Source organism: Erpetoichthys calabaricus, chromosome 1, assembly GCF_900747795.2.
Source record: "Erpetoichthys calabaricus chromosome 1, fErpCal1.3, whole genome shotgun sequence".
In the NCBI taxonomy this organism is placed as follows: domain Eukaryota; kingdom Metazoa; phylum Chordata; class Cladistia; order Polypteriformes; family Polypteridae; genus Erpetoichthys; species Erpetoichthys calabaricus.
This window is the reverse complement of record NC_041394.2, coordinates 144,449,178-144,470,564: the sequence shown is the minus strand read 5'-3', so window position 1 is coordinate 144,470,564 and position 21,387 is coordinate 144,449,178. Positions and strand designations below refer to the sequence as shown.

The window sequence follows — 21,387 nt, the reverse complement described above, 5'->3', positions numbered from 1 at the left end:
AAAATATTTTAGTAAATTATTATTTTATTTCAGTTAGTCTTTCCAGCTACTTCTACTTCCAGCTACTAGTTTCGTTTAGTTTTAGTTTATCATTTCGGTTTTGTTAATTATTTTATTTCAGTTTACGAAGATGTTTTTTTAATAATAGTTTCAGTTTTGATTTTAGTTTTCGTTAACTATAATAACCTTGCTCCAGAGACAGACCTTCCCTGTCCCACCATTTTATCCTGGCCAGGAAAGGTACTATAAACAAATTTGGCTAGGATACTGGTCCATCCACCTAGGGCCTCCCATCTGGGTAAGGAACTATCCTCCCTCTTGGTCGTGATGCCCATCCATTCCATTTGGCATATACAACACATAGCACAACTAATATAACAATTTTCATTATAATCTTATTTTCAAACTTGATTGGTCAAAATCGGGGTCATTGGGGGACAATCTGTCCCTGAAGCATTGGGCTCAAGGTGGAAAACAGCACTGGACTGGGTGCCAGTCGATCAAAGGGCAAGAATAGAAATAGAAATCACCGTTGACTCGAGGTAGTCCACTATATTCTTGACTTTAGCAAAATAGTCCTAAACAATACATGACAAAGCCATTTTTCACATTTCATATTTTATCTAGAAGATGCCTGAATTTGGATTCTTTAAACCAAGAAAATTAAACAATTCAACTGTTCAGGTGCTATATACTGCATTTTGTGATGAATATTGACGGGGCAGCATGGTGATGCAATGGTAGCACACCTACCCTGCAATAAGGACACCAGGGTTTGCATCCCAGGTCCTGCCTGAGTGGAGTTTTTATGTTCTCCCAGTGTGTTCCAGTTTTCTCACAGTGACCCTAGTATGTGTTTGGTGTGTGTTCGGTCCTCCTGTCCAGCGTTTATTCCTGCCTTGTGCCCCTGTGCTATCTGGTGTCTGGATTAAAGCAGGTTAGAAAATTCCATGACATTAAAATAGAAGACATGTAAGCTGCCTATGTATTATCGATGCTAGTAAACTAATTTCTCTGAATTATAATATTCTGACTTGTCTGTTTCTTTAGGAGTCACCAATATGCCTGCTATTTCTCTGGGCATTTTATGCAGTGGGTTTATAATGAAAAAATTCAAACTGGATGTCTATAATGCCGTGAAGTTGGGCCTACTGACAAGCATTCTTGCATTACTTGCTACGTTGCCTCTTTTTGCATTGAGCTGTAGGAATTCAGACATAGCTGGAGTGACTGTCTCCTATGAAGGGTAAGGATATTCACAGCTTGTAATCTCTTTGAGGAATTGCATGTTATGCATATTTAAATGTAAAATCATGAACTTAAAGAGTGCAGTTGAAACATTACAAGGCTACAAAAAAGGACATAGCAGCACCAGAAAACGTCCAGAGAAAAACAACTAGGGTGATTGAAGGGCTACAGGGAATGAATTGCGAAGAAAAATTAAAAGAGCTGAGCCTTTTCAGTTTAAGAAAAAAAAGATCAGTACATTGGATTGAGACTGTTACTTTAAAATGAGTTCAACTAGGACACAAGGACACAGTTGGAAACTTGTTAAGGATACATTCTGCACAAACATTAGGACATTTTCCTTTACACAGAGATCCACAGACACATGGAATAAGCAATAAGTGGATAGGACTTAATTGGCCTGAATGGCCTGTTCTCATCTAGATTGTTCTAATGTTCTAATTAACCCCGTCGTATTGAAGTTGATGGTTGTGTCTGTGTTTTGATTCTTGTATTGGCTATGTACAGTATCACCAATGTTTTCTTCACTACTATTCCAAAGTACGAAGATATGCAAGTTCATGCATCCTTCACAAAAAAATCAAGCAGTGGGTTTCTTACAAGGACCGTAGGCCCATACATGCACCTTAGCAAAGATCTGCGGAGAAAACTGGAAGGTCAAAAGACCTGTATGAGCAACCCAAGTGTCACCAGACAAATAGGCTAGCTTTACATAGTCCTCCATTCATAATTCCAACCTGCTATTCAACTAACCTGCATAATGTTTGGACTGTGGCAGGAAACTGGAGCAAACAGAGAGAACATATGAACACCACATGGTAAACACTCAAGATGAGAACACCCCAGTTACTGCTGCTACCACTGTGCCACCCCTCACATACTCCAAAAAAAGCATTTTTCTAGACAGATTATATTGAGCTTATAATGGAAAACTGGAAACATGATTATGATAACTAAGTTTAGTTTGCTATAAACATTTTAATAATACAGTAAGACTACTTTATTATTCTTTTTTTTTTTTTTTTTTTTGCAGAACAGCACCATCTACCCACCAGTTTTCCACTTGTTGAACAATTCATTTCTTCACTTGCCTTTCAGAGTGCCTGCTGTCCAGCCGAGCAACCTGCTGTCTACCTGTAACTCGGACTGCCATTGCTCTACGTCTCAGTGGGACCCAGTCTGTGGTGAAAATGGTCTCACCTACATTTCTCCCTGTTTAGCAGGATGCAAACAATTGCAAGGATTTGGAAAAAATACGGTACTGTACTCAGTGGTCTTGAAAAGCACTTGGCATATTGACTCAAGGTTGTTTTGGCTTTGAGTATTTTTAGCTAGTTTATTTCTTACAGAAAAGAATATATTATATTTATAAGAGTCATCCCTCATTTCTGATTGGTCTATAGAGCACGTCTGTGCTCACCCCTTTCTGCTTCTGCACAGGGGGGCTTGCCTTTTAGTAGCATAACTCACAAAAAAGAACAGGGAGTGACAAGCTGTAAGTTAAATGGTCCATTTATTATGCCCTGTTCATTCTGTGTTACCTTAGTCATGTGTTATAAGAAGAGAGCGTGACTGGTCCCTGTAATAAAGGATATAAGCCATATAAGCCATGGTAACGTGATAGTGCTGTGGATTGTTCTGTTATTTCACATATCTGGGTTTATTATTATTTTCTTACTTTTTGTTTTAAGACCTGGTCTTAATTTTTGTTCTGGTCAAGAGTCTGAGTGGACATTGCGTGCTCACTCCAAGTCAGGGTTGGTTTTCCCTGGACCCTCTACCTCCACAAAGACATGTAGGTTAAGTTGGCTGCAGATTCTAAGCTGGCCTTGTTGAGTGATTGTGCCCAATGATGGACTGGTCTCTTATCCAGCTACTGGGTTAAGTTCTTGCTTACCCTACCTTTTATTGGAATAAACAGAAAATGCAGCACTTGTCTATGGTAGTTAAAAGTTTTACATTTGGATTGTACTACCCGCAAGTGTGGGGGCAACCAATCTGCTCTTGCAGGGTCAAGCAACTATCTCCTTAAGGACAAGAACTGTTGAGACATTCATGTTATCATTATTAACACAACGAACACCCTACAACCATCTTTCTCTTTCTCCATTACAATTCCAGAAAACATATAGATCACTCTGTCAGAAATAGAAATATTCTATATAGAAATAGAATGTCTGCCCATCCTCATCAGGGTGAGATGTTCATAACTATTTGATAATGGGATCTAAAAAAGTCGAATAATGGACTACATGACACTGCATGATTTCTAATGCATCTCTTTCTTGTTTAGACATATCAGGACTGCAGGTGTATTGCATCTTTCCCATCAGGAGCTTCTAACTTCTCCTCCACACTGGGACAATGTCCACGAGACAAAAATTGCTCCAAGATGTTTATCTATTACTTTGTTTTCCAGTCCCTCAGCTTTTTTCTCTACTCTCTGGGAAGTGTTCCCATGTATATGCTTAATCTAAGGTACAGCAAACTTCTTTCAGTTAACAAATAAAAGGTGACTGTTTGTTTTAGCGTTTATACAAAATGTGAGCACTAGTGGCAAACAAACAAAAAAGCTAAGCCTATTTTAAAAGACAGATGTTTTTAGAATGTGTGTTTAGATTGGAGATATTGTGTATATAATTTAATTTCCTCAATTGCTTTCTTCCAACTACATGTTTAAAGGAATTCTCCAGCTGAAATTCCATCCCTTAAACTAACTACAGGGTCATGGGGGTCTGCTGGAGCCAATCCCAGCCAACACAGGGCACAAGGCAGGAAACAAACCCCGGGCAGGGTGCCAGCCCACTGCAGGACACACACACACACCAAGCACAATTTCGGATTGCCAATGCCCCTAACCTGCATGTCTTTGGACTGTGGGAGGAAACCGGAGCACCCGGAGGAAACCCACACAGACACAGGGAGAACATGCAAACTCCATGCAGGGAGGACCCAAGAAGCAAACCCAGGTCTCCTAACTGTGAGGCAGCTTTTTTATACGTAACTTACCCCATGTAGTTTGTAGTGATGGCCGAAAAAAAAATGTAATCTCATATTTTCTTGAAGAATGGAGAGGAAAACATTATGATATAATACAAGATTGACCATTGCTGTACAATGGCAAACAACGTGAAAAATACTGATGGAATAAAAAAAACCTTGCGTCACTCATGTCACATAACCCACATGTCAGTTATCTGGTTGTATACTCAAAATGTGCAAAATGCATGCTGTTTTGTTTAAATTTTGTTAAACTAGTTGGTTCGCGGGCGGCACGGTGGCGCAGTGGGTAGCGCTGCTGCCTCGCAGTTGGGAGACCTGGGGACCTGGGTTCGCTTCCCGGGTCCTCCCTGCGTGGAGTTTGCATGTTCTCCCTGTGTCTGCGTGGGTTTCCTCCGGGCGCTCCGGTTTCCTCCCACAGTCCACAGACATACAGGTTAGGTGGATTGGTGATTCTAAATTGGCCCTAGTGTGTGCTTGGTGTATGGGTGCGTTTGTGTGTGTCCTGCAGTGGGTTGGCACCCTGCCCAGGATTGTTTCCTGCCTTGTGCCCTGTGTTGGCTGGGATTGGCTCCGGCAGACCCCCGTGACCCTGTGTTCGGATTCAGCGGGTTGGAAAATGGATGGATGGATAGTTGGTTCGCCCCTGCTCGCTTTGCTCGCTAACCCCCCCAGCCTGCGCTATGCGCCAGCCACTTCGTGTATCTACTGCTCGCATTACGAAGAGGGGGGTGCTCCTCCGAAACCCCCTCTTAAACAGTGATACAATGGGAGACAAATACATTTTTTTTTTACCTCCTCTTTGCTCGATCAACTGCTGGCTTGCATTTCGCGCGGCGCTTCAAACATTTAAAAACCTGTACAGCAGGTATCCTTCTCTTTGACTTTTATTTCTGGCCCTGGGCATGGTTAAATCTCTAAGTCTTGTCTCGTGGGACGTGAGTTCTTCATATTTTTTAGTTTATAATTTAAAAAACGGAATAAGAATCTGAAAATCTAACAACGTCACCTTAAAGTTCAATAAATTCTGAAAAGAATGATACCAAACATATATTTGTAAGTTTTAAAATAAGTCCGTTTTAAAGTGTGACAAAAAACGTGACATAAAAATGTCACATAAAATCGTTGCACTTTTAGGCTTAGGATTTTATATATAGGGAGTAGATATAAACTACTGGAATTACTAGCACATATCATAAACAAAAAACTTAAAGCAGGGGTGTCCATCACCGATCCACTGCTAACTAACTTCTAGTCCTTTTATTTTAATAGCCCTGTTTTTAAAAATTCAGTCTTCTGAATTGATTCTTTTCTTGTTTAAATGGAAGCCAAACGGAAATAAGACATGAAACGAGCCAACAGATAACCAGCTAAGTCTGGGCTTCAAACTCCAACCATTTTCTTAATTAGAAGCCCTTTCTTGTTGTTAATTAAACCCGTTATTTCATTCCATGGCTTGTTGCTGCTCTCATTTTGTCACAGTAGACTTTTCCAAAACTGTTTATTCTAAAAGAACATTGTCAAAGATATTTTGGTGACCTCAGCAGATCAACCTTACTGAGACCTTCACCTTTCTTTGTTTTCAGATATTCTGTGATGGGCACAGGTGAGCTGGTCCTCTGTCACCTCATTTTGTGTCTCATTATTTTTTGGCTGCTAATTAACAAAAAAAGAAACAATTCAGGGGTCTGAGGCAAGTCAATTAAAATTAAAGCCAAAGAAGTTAATTAGCAACAACTGGTCATTAATTAAGAATATGGTTAGAATGAAAACCTGAGGACCAGAGTTGGACACCCCTGACCTAAAACCTCATGGGAATAGCTTTTTAACTTGAAGACAAGATACTTCACCAATGAATGAGGAGGAGATACTAATATATGACTGGATAATTTACATGTAGGTTATGTGACAATAGTAATGTGAGATTAATTTTATTTTTTCCATGGATGTTTTTCACATTGTTTGTCATCACACAGCATTAGTTACTATTGGTTTTTATTATATAAAAACTTTTTTCTCTCCATTCTGCATGATAAGATTAGATAAATTTTTTTCTACATTTGTAAGTAACATAAAAAATAACATTTTGGGGTTGAGTATTCCTTAAAAGGGGAACAGTTATGTTTTTCTAATCTAATAATGCACTGGTGGAAGAATTAATTTTGAGTTCTTCTTCAGCGCAATACTATGCCAGAGACATCACCAGTCCATGCTTTTCTTTTCATTATTTCACACCATGATTTTTTTCCAAAATGCCCACATGACAGATACCTTTACACTGCTACAAGATAGAAAAATGTGAATGTTAACCTTTAAAAAGGATGTCACTCAAAGTTTTTATACAAGATAAACTTTTTAAGTTGTATTTTTTCAGAATTTGCACACAATTTGAATCAGTTTAGAAAGTGCAGAAAGTGACATTGCTGCCTCACCAGTCCACAGTCCTAGGTTCACATCCAAGCTCAGCTGCTGTCTGTGCTGTGTTTGCACGTTCTCCAGCCACTCCAGTTTCCTCTCCTATCTCACGGCATTAAGAGTTAGGTTAACTGGCAACTTTAAATTGGCCCAGCATGAGTGACTGTCACTTGTGACTGGCTGGTGCCCTGTTCAGAGTTGATTCTTCTTTTGCACCCAAGGCAGTAAAACCATCAAGACCATGTACATCAGGCATGTCAAACTCATTACCATTGGTGGGCCGCTTTGACTGCCATACGTGAGTCAGCGGGCCGTACTGTAACAAATACTATTATACTATTATACAAAGTTACTGTAGCATTCTTTCCAATACTGAAAACTTTAAAAAATGTAACACATAAAGTTTAAAGTTTAAAGAAAAGCAATTTATTTCCATGCAGTCTCCATACAACAGTGTAGAATTAGAGTCTTAACCTCTTAGCTAGGTCCTTATTATATTACTAGGCTCACCCACCTTTTAAGGCGACCGACTTTTATCCTCAATTTGTGTGCTCCATGTGTACATCAGGCATGTAAGTGTAGGGAATGAGAACATCAAAGTGCCCATTCATAACATCTCCCGAAAACCTACGTTTTTTTATCCCCTCGAGTGCCTGTCCAAACTTGGAGTGTAGGACTCCATAATAATATACTTGAAACTCATAGGGGAACAACTCTCCCGCTGCCATTAGCTCAGAAATGGTACCATAAGTTTGAGACTTTGACATTTCAGTGAGATACTGAAGCTCATTTGTAGGCCTGTAAGAGATTACTGACGGCATCATTGTAAATGGCTGAAACCTTGACCAATTACTTAAAACATGTCGTACAATGTCAGCCCGAATCTGTACCGCTAAAGACGGAGTTTCATGCACTAAATAAGCTATGGATGAGAATAAGCAAGCACCATCTCCCCTGATATTTACTACGCGGTGAGGCATTTGTACTCCATCAACATTAATTATTTCCAGAGACATAATTTTGTCTATTTTTCCAGCGCATCGCGCACAAAAGCAAGGGAAAGATGGGAGCACCAGAACTCTGCTCACATCGCGTCGCTTCATACCACAAGCCTCAAGTAGTAAGTCTGTGATAAGCGGAATACCGCTACGCTTTGCACTCACGGGACGGAAGGACAATCCCGACCGCTTTTATATAGTGTCTTGATGATTGATATTCATTGTATTATATTCATTGCTTATATAGGAGCCTTACAGTGTGATATTTATTTCTTTTGTCCCGACACTTGGCATCTCTTGTTAGTAACCAGTTCGTCAATATCAGGCTTGAAATCTTGTGCAGCTGCAACTTTTATGAGGGATGAAAGGTGCTCGATGGTAAGTCTTGAGCGATGTGGGGTTTTGGTAGCTTTCATTAACAAAAACAATTGTTCAAAATGGTAAGTGCTTCCGAACATTGACAGTACTCTTGATGCCAACTTACGGATCTGCACATACGAGGGTGGCAGGTAAGCATACAAGCCTGGCACACCAACTTCGTTGTATTTTGCCTTCAGAATAGAATCTGACTGCACTTCGATCAATTCCATTTGGATATTCTCAGGCGCATTCTCAACGTTGTAAGAGAACAGCGCAATGCCCTGTTTGTGTGAACTGAAATCACGAAAATGCTCACTCAGTGCCGGATTAACCAATAGGCACATGTAGCATATGCTACGGGCCCCGCAATTTCGGGGGCCCCCAAATGGTGGACCCAATATTTAATGAAAAAGTGTAGCATTGAAAAACTGGTCTTTAAAAATATTATCTTTACGTTTTTAAACTGTAAATTTCTTACACAACAAAACTTTAGGGGCCCAACACATAAAATTCACATAAATATTATAAGATTCTTATTATAATCGAGAGTAAAATAATTATTTAGTCCGGTTTGAACTGCTCAGAATCTAAACTTCAGATGATGCAGACCAAAAGGGTCCCCAAATTTGAAATGTGCTACGGGCCCCCAAAGCTCTTAATCTGGCCCTGTGCTCACTGAATTCATTGCTCAGTAATTCAAGTTGGAAAACAAATCCTCCAAAAATCAAATTTTACTTTACTAAGTTTACTTCTAAGTTTATATTGTAAAATAAGCCGATATGCAAAAAGCCACCTGACCTACAATAATTATACAAACTCAAAATCACAAAAATATGTTAATAAACAACTCACCAACTTCTCGCGTCCAATTCAGATCTTCAGCTGTAGTCTGCACTAACTGTTCGTTACAATACTATCACAAAATTACATGAAACTAGAGCAAAAAACGTGAAAATATGCGAGCTATTACTACTCGTGATGGTCAGTTCTGCCCAGTGGTCAGTCTCAGCAGCCCAGCCAGTAGTGTAGCCTGCCAGGGGCGACTCTAGGCTCGTGGCGGCCCTGGGCAGAGAAAGAATCAGCGGCCCCTTCGTCTGGCAATGTCAATATGGTAGGCTATCTTATGAAAGCGCTGCGAACACTGTATAGCCGCCTCGTGCTCATGACAGGCTTCTATATACGCGTGTCTGTAACTTGAAAACCAAGTGGCGGCCCATGATATTCTCATTACGGCAAAACATTATAATACTACATATAGCTTATTGCTCCGACTCTAGCGACATTTGTAAATACAGCGTACTAATTAACAAGAAACACAATGTTTTTCGGCTACATTGCCGTCAGCTGTGTCGTTATTTTCTCTTTCTGTTTTATATTCAATATATATTGCGTGGCGGCCCCTGGGATTTGGCGGCACTGTGCAGGTGCACAGTATGCACATGCCTAAGGCCACCCCTGTTGCAGCCTAGCACTTTAGTTGTGACGCTGCGGCTCATTAACTTTGGACAAGGCTCGTGACTGTACTAGCAGATGACGTTTCCGGTACCGTAATGCCATGGGAAAATGCGCTTTTGTCAGGAGGCAGAAGTAAGAAAAGTCAATAAGTAACACCGAAAAGTCAATAAGTAACACCGAAGATGCAGAATGATTCAATCACAAACGATAGTAATAATTTTGTACAAGTTCAGTGCTAACTAGGATCTGTCATGCGGGCCGCATGTGGCCTGGGGGCCGCGGGTTTGACATGCCTGATGTACATTGTATAAAGTGAGAATAAACAGTGGGACTTTCACATTTTGTTGTGTTGGGGAAAAAATCTTAAGGTATTTAAATGGGCTTTTTTGCCATTCATCAATACAAATATCCATCCATCCATCCATTATCCAACCCGCTATATCCTAACTACAGGGTCACGGGGGTCTGCTGGAGCCAATCCCATCCAACACAGGGCGCAAGGCAGGATCAATACAAATATCAAAGTTAAAACAAACATTTACAGATTATTCCATATTATTCAAAAGTTGAAAACTTACTTTTTTTTTCTTTTTTTGAATCTTGTTTTTGATTTGTATTATTTATTTTGGCAACCCTCTGAATTTAGCCATGACATACAGCTAGTATGCAATTAAGTCCTTTCACATTTACTATCTCTTACAAGCTGTGTGTCAAGACATTTGAAGTTAGCATCCAAAGTGATCTGTAGCTAAAATGTACTGCAGATGATGAAATGTGCTACCCTTTGAATTTTTTTTACTAAATGTCATGTTTTACTGTATTTGGCCAGGTGTGTTGAACCAGAACTAAAATCATTGGCTATTGGCATTTTCACAATGACCCTGAGATCATTAGGTGAGCAGAAATTTTCTCTTTCTTTCAAATAATTCTGACATCTTTGTGAAAGTTTTGCCATTGTATCTGTGCCTATATATCATTGCCCTCTCCACAAATGTTAAAAAGTATTTCCTCTCTGGGAACTTTTAAACCTGAAAAAGTGATAACTTCACTATTGGATCTCTGAACTTTTAATGTCAGTCAGAGGTGCTTAGAATCTGTCCTGCTTTAGGAAGTTTGGTGTCCTTGTGTGGTGTGTCAATTGTAAGTAGTCAATACTGGCTTTGCAGTAGTAGTCAGATTGTCAGGTGTACAGAGTATAGTAAAACTCTTACTAACATGTCCAATCAACATGCAACATGTCACCAGTCTCCAGCTCCATGATAAACAACAATGTATTAAAATTCAAAACTTTGTGTTTTTCTCAAATCAATATAATTGATGTACTTCATATTCTTTTTTCTTCTTCATAAATGACAGGAAATTTCTAGCGATGAGTGGCAGAGCATGCATATGTTCTCCTTCAGCTCCATCTCAAGTCACCTCTGTGTCTGTACTGTATCTCTCTGTTACTGCTCCATATTGTCTTGCATAATGCTGCAAGCGACATGCTGTACTAATATGTTCAAAAGACATAAAAGTACAAACATAGGAAATTGTTGTGTCTTGTAGCTGAATGAAACATAAGATCAAAGCAAGAGAAACTTGATTACATAAACATCTGCTGTACATTCTCTAGTGACAACAATCCTTCCTTTTACTAAATCAGTGTCAGCTTCACAGACCATGTTGCTTTACTCCCCCTTCTCCTTTTAAGGCAAACCCACTGTGACAGATAGGGGGCACTATCACTCCCTTGAACCCTCTGATCAAACGCCAGACACCAGGTAAAAGTCCAAATATGATATTTATTCAGACAATAATGTGCACAAAGCACCCTCCTCTCCACAATACTCATATAATAAATCCACAATAACCAATACAATAATACACTCCACCACTCCCAGACGCATTGCCACCCTCCCCACCCAGCTCAGCTCAATGTCTGGGATCTCCCACAGTCCTTTTATAGTCCCTAACTCGGAAGTGTTTCCAATCCCTCAGTCCATGTGACTTCCTATCACTTCCGGGTCAGATCAAAAGTCCTCTACTTCATCCCGGAAGTATGTCATTCCCTCTGTCGCCGTGACTAAGACGTACTTCCAGGTTATAGGTGAAATCAAAGTCTCTGGGCCTTCCTGAAGCGTCCCCTGGAGGCCCCCAAGGTATCCAGCAGGGTTGTGATGAAAAACTCCACTGTCCATGATGTCCTGCTGGAACTTGGGGCACCTCTATGTTGCAGGCAGGGCTCCATCTAGTGGCCTGGTGGTATTGGCTGGGATGAATGGTCGGCCATATCCCACACCACCTTCATACTCCCAGCAGTCCTAACTATAATTGATCGACCAAATTGTATGATTTTGCTGTGTAGTTCTTTTTTAATGTACAGTATATAAATATGAAAGACACTAAAAAGTCTCTCTATTATAAAAGAAAATCTTGAGACGAGATGAGACTATTGCCAAGAGATTTTTTCAAGTCCCATCCTCCTCTCAACCATTTCAGGTTTTCAGCCCAGACCCACGGTCCTCTCACCTCTCATTCGTGTGAATGTTTTTGTCAGACACAGTTCCTACACTCTCAGCTCTTATAAATTTTTACGATCAAATTGGCAAATTAGTTAAATGTGCATCAATAGAATATGCTGAAACAGCTGGTGGTGGGGTTGTGGAAGATGAAAACCTCAACTTTCAATATCCCATTGAATATCTACAACCGTTAACACCATTCGATCTTCCTCCAGCTGAATTACTGTTGAAAGAAGGATGTATCATAATGTTATTGTGTAATTTATGTATGAGTGATGGCATATGCAATAGGACAAAATTAGTTTTATTCAAAGTTGGTCAAACAATTTTGACATGTAAAATTTTAACAGGCAACAAGAAAGGAAATAGTACATCTTCCACGAATAATATTAGACACCAAATGAGATCTTGATATGCCATCCGTATTAAAATGTTTACATTTTCCTGTCAGAATAGCTTTTGCTATGACAATTAACAAATCACAGGGACAAACATTCGAAAAAGTCGGTTTATCCCAAATCCCAGGCAGGGCACACACACACACACAAAGCACAATGTAGGATCGCCAATGTACCTAACCTGCATGTGTTTGGACCGTGGGATGAAACCGGAGCACCCGGAGAAACCCATGCAGACATGGGGAGAACATGCAAACTCCACACAGGGAGGACCCGGGAAGCGAACCCAGGTGTTCTAACTGCAAGGCAGAAGTGCTACCACTGCACCATTGTGCCGCCCTACATTAAAAGTGTAAGTTAAAAAAGTATTTGTGTGTTAATTTCAAAGCTAAACAGAATGAAAACATATAACGCAACAAATACCTCTAATGCAACATGAAACATAATTTTCTTTCAATTTATTATGCTTTACTATTTTATTTAAATAACAATCTGTTTAAATTGTACATCCGCTTCCCAATACGTGAGTGGAAGAACCACAAAGTGACTAGTGCATAGTGCCTACCCGGGGGTTGGCAAGCGAAGCGAGCAGGGGCCAGAGCCCCCTAGTATTCTTTAAATCATTTTTGTTACTGCATATTTAAAATGTCTGCTGTGATAGGATATTAAGGAGTGGTTACATTTGCATGATGAAAGAGTGTGAATAGTAAGAATTTCACTCTACTCTGTAAAAGTGACAATAATAACTCTAATGTTTTGCGGTGTTAAGGTCCTACGGTGAGCCTTTTTACCCCTTTGTATTCTTTATTATGCAGACCTTAAAAGAATGCCTCAAATCCCATACTCTTACCACACTTTCAAGTACTCTACTTCAGCACTTCTTTAATCGCTGGATGTAATGCCCTGTGCCAGCAGCCTATTGCTTTGTCCCGCATCAGAGGAGGTTCTACTAGTTCATAGGTCCAGGATAGACTAATAGTAAGTGAGGAAAAAAACACAAATATTCATTGTGCAAAACAGTGCAGTGTTTATTATAGAGTGCATATAAGAATCATGAAAACACTGTAAGTGCTCAATAAATATTTAAAATCGATAAAATCCAAATCTTCATCCATATAGTAAAACAATCCTCCCTTAAGAATCCCAAACAAGAACCCAGGTAAAGTCCACATCAACTCTTACAGCTCAGACACCACTGCCGCATCACCCCACCCCGATGAAGACTTCAACAGCATCCAGTGTTTCAGTCTGACTCCACAACCCTGTTGACAGGAATGTCTTTGATCCCTTTCTGTCTCTGCCACCTTCTTCAGTAACTCCAAAGTTTACTTTACAAGTCCTTCCAGCCACCATTTCATCTCCCTTACTCTTACAGAAATCAGAAACAGTCTTGACCACTTGCTCCTTTCATGACTTGGCACCAGCCCTTGGTCCTGCTCCAAAACAAACATCAGCAGCGCTGAAGCCATTCATCTAACTAATATTGCCCCTAACTCGCCAATGAAACAACTCTGCACAGCACCACCCAATCTTGTCTGGTTGTCATTTTCTCCATTTTCCAACAAACAAGAAAGAAATGATATACAGGTGGTAAAAGTGTCCCTCTCTGGTCAACTGTCCCCCTTCACAGTCCAGTTACTTTTTTTCAGTTGTAGCCTGTCCTGGCCAGCTGTATTTCCCCAAGCTATCTGGCCAGTTTTAAAATTGTACTCCTCCATTCCTGGGGGGATGGCTCATAGCCTGTCGTTGTAACACTGGTTACATGTAGATTGGTGAATGCCTCCCACAAATTACATTCCCCAAAGCAGGACACTTCACTAAACTAAACTCAACTAAACGTTCTCAGCAGTGATAGCATTCCTAAAACTTTGGGGAGTTTTCAATTACTTGCTTAAAGAAAACTGTTTCTTTCTTTAAGACACTTATTAATTCTTATATAGCAATTTATAACAATTAGAAAAATATTAAACTTTAATCTAAATTACAATTACAAACAACAAGTTACAAAAAATACTACAATACGTTGTACAAATCTGTAAGAAAATGATCACTTGTTTTTTCATGCAGCTGGGATACCAGCCCCCATTTATTTTGGGGCCATTATTGACTCTGTTTGCATGATCTGGGGAGTCAGAAAATGTGGAGGAAGAGGAGCATGTCGGATGTACCAGATGGATAATTTCAGGTAAGGGGCTATTTTATTTTAAGAAGAGCCTTTCGGGGTCTTTTCTGCCCACTGCTATCAGACAATTCAATGCTTCCACCTGATGTACTCTTTAGGTTTATTGATTGATTGATTGATTGATTTGCTGCATTCTTGTTTTTAATGTTTTTGTTGCTGTATACTTCTGAATTTCCCCATGCAATTAATAAAGTTTATCTAATTTGTGAATATTTTATGAACATGTTGAAGGGAGCTGGAAATCAGGAAAAGAGTATCACTACATAAATAATATGGCGGGTTAGTGTGAAGATCAATAAAGAGAACTGTTCCTAACAAAGGAAGCAAGCAATTAGGAAATGGAAATGTAGTGTGAAAGAAGCAGACACTGAGACAACCAGAAGTCCGAAAAACACCCACATTTATTTTCTTCTTTGTTTTACAACACCACACAATGCTAAAACTCACAATGCTCAGTCCCTCCTTTATCTTTTCCTTTCATTTCTGTTCTCTTTACTGCCACTGCCTCACTCCTCCAATCGTAAGCTCCGTCCTCTGCCTCCCGACTCTGGCTCCCCAAATGGAGTGAGGCAGCCCCTTTTATGTTGCACCTGGATGTGCTCCAGGTGCACCCTGATGAACTTCCTTCAGCACTTCCTGGTGTGGCAGAAGTGCTGCATGGGCACCCAGAAGCACTCCAGGTGCATTTGTTTCCTCTTCCAGCAGCACCTCCTGGTGTAGTGGAAGTGCTGCCATCCAGGGCTCTGGGTTATCCAGGCACCCCCTTGCAGTGGCCATGGACCCCAACAGGGTTGAGTATCCAAGCTCCCAATCCGTGGCCCTGATGTAATCTAGGGTGGCTGCCCTCTTGCGCCCCAGGGAAGATATTACCCGTCTCACGGTCCTTCCCTTCTCCAGGTGTCCCAGTGGGGTAAGGTCCCTGGTAATCTGCCACAGTAGCTAAATCTAGACTGGGAATGATGACAGGGAAGGAAAAAATAAGAATATTCTTTAGCAGATTTAAATCATAAACATGCAGTTTATATAATAGCAGATCCGGAGCTGAGAACTCTGCAGATGTCAGGATTTTTTGTCATTTATATTCACTGCACATTCAACAACTCGGCAGTACATTACTTGTCAGGAGGCATTTAACAGTTCAGAATACTTCAGATAGTCAATAAATGCAATATACAGTACATATTATAATGAATAATTATAATTAGCAGCTCACTCTCCAGATCAGTTCATTAATTTCTGCTGTGAAATATTTAAAAGAAGAACTATTAAGAAATAAGTACTTATGTATTCCTGCTAATTAAATTTGACCAAACATTCACATTGCAGGTTGTACAGCTGTCATTTCATACTGCACCCTGGGGCTCTCTTTACTGTAAATTCCCAGTTAGAACTGTTTATCTCTAGAACTTACCCCATAATCACTTTCAAAAAGTAGAAGCCTTTGACTCTGCCTCTCCAACCCCCACAAATGAACAATTATGGAGGTGCAAGGATGTGCTATAACTTGGACTCATACTTACATGGGTCTGTTTATACAGCTTATGATATACAACAAATATATAAAGACTTAAATGCATACACAGATACACATTTACACCTACATTTATACCTTTGCAAGCTCACTCAAACACACACACACATACATGGAAAAAAGCAGATAGGAGCGTCACCAGAACTCATTTTCTAAACAATAACAGACTAACTGCATCTCCAACTATCAGCAATAACTTGGTGCTGTTGGCTTATTTTCTGTTCTTTTATTCATAGGTACCTCTTCCTGGGAATGATCTTGGGATTCCGCCTCTTGGGTTTTGTCTTTTGTGGATTTGTCATTTTACGAATTAAAAAGAAATTTAAAAATGATCAAAAAGAATCACCTGCAGAGGTCCAGCTCATGGTCAAAATGGACACAGAAGGCAGACCCTGTGGGGTAAACATAGACCACCTGGCAGAGAAGGAATTATAGGCCAGTGCTTAGAAACTTTTCTTTTTACCTGGAACTTTTTAAAAAATATTTGTCAACTGTTAATCTTATAGTTTTAATTACAGTACACAAAGTGGAATGGAGGCATCATACATTGGGACCGAGAGCAAAAGAAGAGGCGGAAGCCCATCTCTGATGCCTAAATGCATGCAGTTCAGAGACTCTCCAAAGTGGTCAGAGTTTGGACCTATCTGAACTCTAAAGAAACAGAATTTGCTAATTGAAAATGAAAAATGGGTTTTAGATTTGCTTTTATGACTGAGCATTTATATTGTGTGGAGTGTGTAGTGATTCAAAAATCCAAGTGTGCCATGAGGAAGATTCCTTTAAATCATTTTTATTAAAAATGTATTTAGCAAAAACCTAGTGGGCTGACATGAAAGCAGAAATTTCTTTTGTGTATGTTGGAAAAAAGTATCATAATTTCTACTGACATTTTGGCAGCCATTTAGAGCTGCCTGAAGTGGTGAACAAAGATTTTTTTTCTCAAAACAAGTATAAATAAAAAAGTGAAGTCATCCATCTACCACTTCCCACCAAGGTTTCTCCAAAACAATTCCATGCAGTTGATACTGTTATTGTGAAAAATCAAACACAGAAGGTTCAGCTTAGGGGTTTGGGGGGACAAAAACCTTTGATAGTTGTAGCACTTACTCACCTATTATCCAGAGTCTCCATGTTAAGAATATTGGACTCTCCATATACAGTGTTGTGTGGTGTGGTGGGCCTATCCCTGCAACAGCAGACACAAGAAAAGAAAAAGTCCTGGACAATCTGCTTGTTCGCTTTAAGGCTCAGTCACTCATTAACTCACCTACACTCACACTTACGCAAAACTTAAAAGTAATCAATAAACGTAGACTGTACTTCTGGGCCAGGGTTTGAAGTCAGGAATCTGGAGCTGAGAGGCAGCAAGCCTAACCTCTGAAATGTTGTGCCACAAAAAAATTAAATTAAAAATAGTAAATAGATGGAGCTGGTTTGGAGTAGAATGGATAAGGGTTCTGTTTTATCACACGAGTGTTTAAATCCTGCTCATCTGTCTAGTTTCAGCCCTCCCAAATCATGTTTATGTGTGTCACACACACTCAGTGCCAAGCTATGTGTTAATGTATAACTAGGTCAGTACATTTTGTTCACATCCCTAGTTGCACCAGCTGCCGACAAGAAAGGTCCTTGCATCATGTGACACTGAAATGGAAAAAAACAGGTTGACATTGTAAAACACTGTCTCCATTATTATTCTGCCATTGGCTAGACCACCTTCCACACACCACGCTTCGTATCTACTCTACTCACACCCCATTCTTTCAAATATGTAAAGCATTTCAATTCAGACCTCTTTTTCTGCCTCACTCCGCAATGTCCGTGCAACGTGGCTGTAGAGAGCTTAAACAACTTGGCACATCCACATACAAACGACAAGGGGTGAGCTTTCTGGAAGGCTTTTACTGGACGTACCTCGTTGTAAACTGAAATATATACAAAAGAAACATACAGGTATATACAGGTGTAGAACCAAAGACAATAAATAACGATTACACATAGCAGACAGTATACATTAAACAATAAAGTTTTTATTAAAGACACTTACAAGGCGAGTGATTTCCACAGTTGGATCAAGACAAAGAAAAGCGCGTAGACATAGGTTCAAATTGCTGCGTAGCACAACTAACCAGACCCAGGGGTTTATATACCTTAAAGATACGCTTCAGACGTGACCGAAACAAGAGATAAAGGAGTGCCTAAATGAGACACATGGGGTGGAAATGATTTAAATGTTTATTATGGGACCTAAGAGCTTTACGTGAGTTTCATAGACATTTATTGACACCACTGTGAGTGTGGGACTTGACTGACAGGTGTGTTGATAAATGAAAAGATGAAGGGGAGCACAGCTCAACAAATAACAGCTAACAGCTAACAACATGTGGGGCAGAACACCTCTCCTTTCTGAACCTAATTGCACCAACAACTCTGAAGTTGTAAACAAGCTATGTCCAACAGTTTAATCAAATAAAATAATAAAAAGAAAGAAATGCGTGTATATGTCTATCTTCTGAAATAAAAACCCTTAAAAACAGACAGTTAAATAGATGTCACTTCTTTCACATTCATAGACTTTTCTCTTTGACCTACACCTACTATTTGATTTCTTCAGATCTGCTTCTTCATTCTACCTTTTTTCCATTTTTTTCTTCTATTTCTGCTATAATTGTAATAAAGTTTTGCTATCTAGTGTACACTGCACTACTGATATACTGATTAAAGGAACAAACTTGTTAAGACTTAAAGGCAAAGGATTATTCCATATCTCTGGTCATATCAGCATCTCCTGTCAGCTCATTTGGTTTGGATAATGCATCCTGTACCCATAAAAGTTGGTTCTTTGCTTTTCTTGTCATACTAGGGTCTACAATGCACCTACATTCAGGATTTTATCTACAGCAGATAACCAGGGTTCAACTTGAGACAAGATAAGCGCAGGTAGTGCGATTTTTCATTGAACTGCACAATGCTCTGCACAGCCAACAGCCGATTTGCATTGTTATTCTGAAATTCCCACTGATGGATCCCTTTGTCAGTGCTACCTCAAGCAATCTAAGGAACATTTTAAAACAGAGTGCTAGAGTTTGGAAATACTTCTTATTATTGCAAGACAACATAATTTCTATCTGTTATGTTAATGTAAGATCAGGGAAACCTGACAAGTATCTTAAATCAAAATGCCTGACTTGCATATAAACAAATTAGTTGTTGGAGGGTCACATATCAGGCACAAATGTTTAAAGAATGCACATCAATGTCTTAATGCTAAAAATCTTCTATGTGTCATAGAGATGTTTAAAATTATTACCTATATGAAAAATAAACACTTTAAGAATTGATCAGTCAGAAGCAGGGGTTTATTGCTAGATGCACACAAATGATCTACAACACCCTTCTGAAGCTCCTAAGATGTGTGTGTGTGCTCATTGCATTGAGCAGGCTGCTTTTATATGGTCACACATTTGTCATCATTAATCTCTTATCAAGTGTCTTTTGTCTGAAAGAACAAAATGATCTTAAAAACTAATGGGAACTATGACACCATCATAGGCAGCTTTTCCTAATCCAAATCATAGAAGGAGACTTAAAGAGTCTTAACATTTCTGCTGCATCATTTGTCATAAGTCAATGTATAAGCTAAAGCATCAGATAACAATAAGCAAACATAGGTAAAAGGAATTATGAACGAATATAAATATGGGCTTAAAAATATACAGTAAGACCACTGCAAGATTTATCCTTAGCACTCATCCTTCAAGATTTTAACACCCCATAACATCACCAACCCCTACGGTATTGAAAATTTTCTTAGATAAGGATAGTTGGAAAAGATGATTATTATGCAACATAGCATAGTAACATCTTTGACTTAAAGTGTCCTCAACTTCTTCTTCTTCTTCTTTCGGCTGCTTCCGTTAGAGGTTGCCACAGCTGGTGCCATATTCTGTCTTCACAGAACAATACATTTATTGAGAAGTAATGTATTATTTTTTTTGTTGCCCCATGAATTTTTAAACTATGTATGCTCATGATCCAGTAGTAAAATGAGAAGTTAATTTGTGCTCTGCACCGTCTGCCTTATATCTTTATACAGTTTTATATAGTTTTAAATATTACAATATACTGTATATATTTATTCGAAACAAACCTGGCTACAGTTCTATTTTTCTGTTCAAAGAATAATTAATTAATTAATTAAACTGGAGTATGCTGAAAAAGATATAGAAATTTGGTGAAAATGTTCATTTTAACAATTTTAATTCTCCCAACTAATGTAAGGTGAAGTCAATATTGCCCTGAAAAGGACAGATACAGTAATTGGTACTGATCAGGGGTCTCATTTATAAAACCTTGAGTGGATTCAAGCGTGAAAATATGTGTACATCAAAAAAATAGGGAAATGCATACTCCAAAAAAAATGTTTGATTTATAAAACTGGCATACACACAGTTCTGCACAATTTACCTTTATTAATCAATCATCTTGCTAAAGTGTGCATGTGAATATGTCTTGAACCCTGCCCAGTTGACACCCTGCAAAAGTCATATATAGTCTATGCTAAGTAACCTCATATAAACACAATCAGAATGCAGCAAAACTTCAATGGCTGGTAGAGGAGGATCCCTCCTGACACATCGAGTCCTATGCTGCACTCAGCAACTGAGCACCCAAGAGCGTGCACCACATTGTAACGCTTCTCCTCTGCATTCTGGGGGCTGGGGAAAGGCGTAAGGCCCCAGTGTCTGAGCAGGTAGCTGCTATCACCTGGCACATGTAATGGCATGACTGTTGTCACAAACTCCACTCTGAGTCATAGCAAGGTTTGGGGCAGCCACCTGTAAAATTGGTATCCTGGCTGCAAAGTTGCAAAAATGTAAACAGCACTGATGTGCACAAAACCAAGTCCAAAACAGAACTGAGGGAATAGGGAAAAGGTGGAGGCTTTTAAAGGGGAAGACAGGAAGTAAGGTCAAAGGGGTCAGGCTCATGAGGGTCTTCAACCATAGGCTCGAGTCCGGACGTGACATCACAGGGGCCGGAGCCAGCAAGGTCTTCTCCCATAGGCTCGGACCCAGAAGTGACGTCAAGAGGGCCAGGTGGAATCTCCCATGAATGGTCTGCAGTAAAGGGAGAAAAAGAGTCAGTGCACTCTGTCAAATCCTGGTCTGATTCGGAATTGCCTTTACTCAAGCCCTTTAGCTGCCTCCCATGCACACGTGTGTGACACTGTGCTACAACAAATAGCACAAGTCATATGAAAAATAGAGGGTTCCGCAGGTTACCTTACCAGCAA

At 39.6% G+C, this 21,387-nt stretch overlaps 1 protein-coding gene across 1 annotated transcript in view; it reads left to right on the top strand.

Moving 5' to 3' along the window:
- LOC114655675 (solute carrier organic anion transporter family member 1C1-like) overlaps positions 1 to 18,627 on the top strand; it is a 62,000-nt gene extending 43,373 nt beyond the window's left edge. The window contains exons 10-15 of the mRNA XM_028806834.2: positions 1,051 to 1,246; positions 2,347 to 2,506; positions 3,542 to 3,726; positions 10,306 to 10,370; positions 14,446 to 14,563; positions 16,328 to 18,627. Coding sequence (XP_028662667.1) covers positions 1,051 to 1,246; positions 2,347 to 2,506; positions 3,542 to 3,726; positions 10,306 to 10,370; positions 14,446 to 14,563; positions 16,328 to 16,526 — 923 coding nt within the window. The 3' untranslated portion in view covers positions 16,527 to 18,627. The remainder of the gene's footprint in view (positions 1 to 1,050; positions 1,247 to 2,346; positions 2,507 to 3,541; positions 3,727 to 10,305; positions 10,371 to 14,445; positions 14,564 to 16,327) is intronic.
- Positions 18,628 to 21,387: the final 2,760 nt, after the last annotated feature.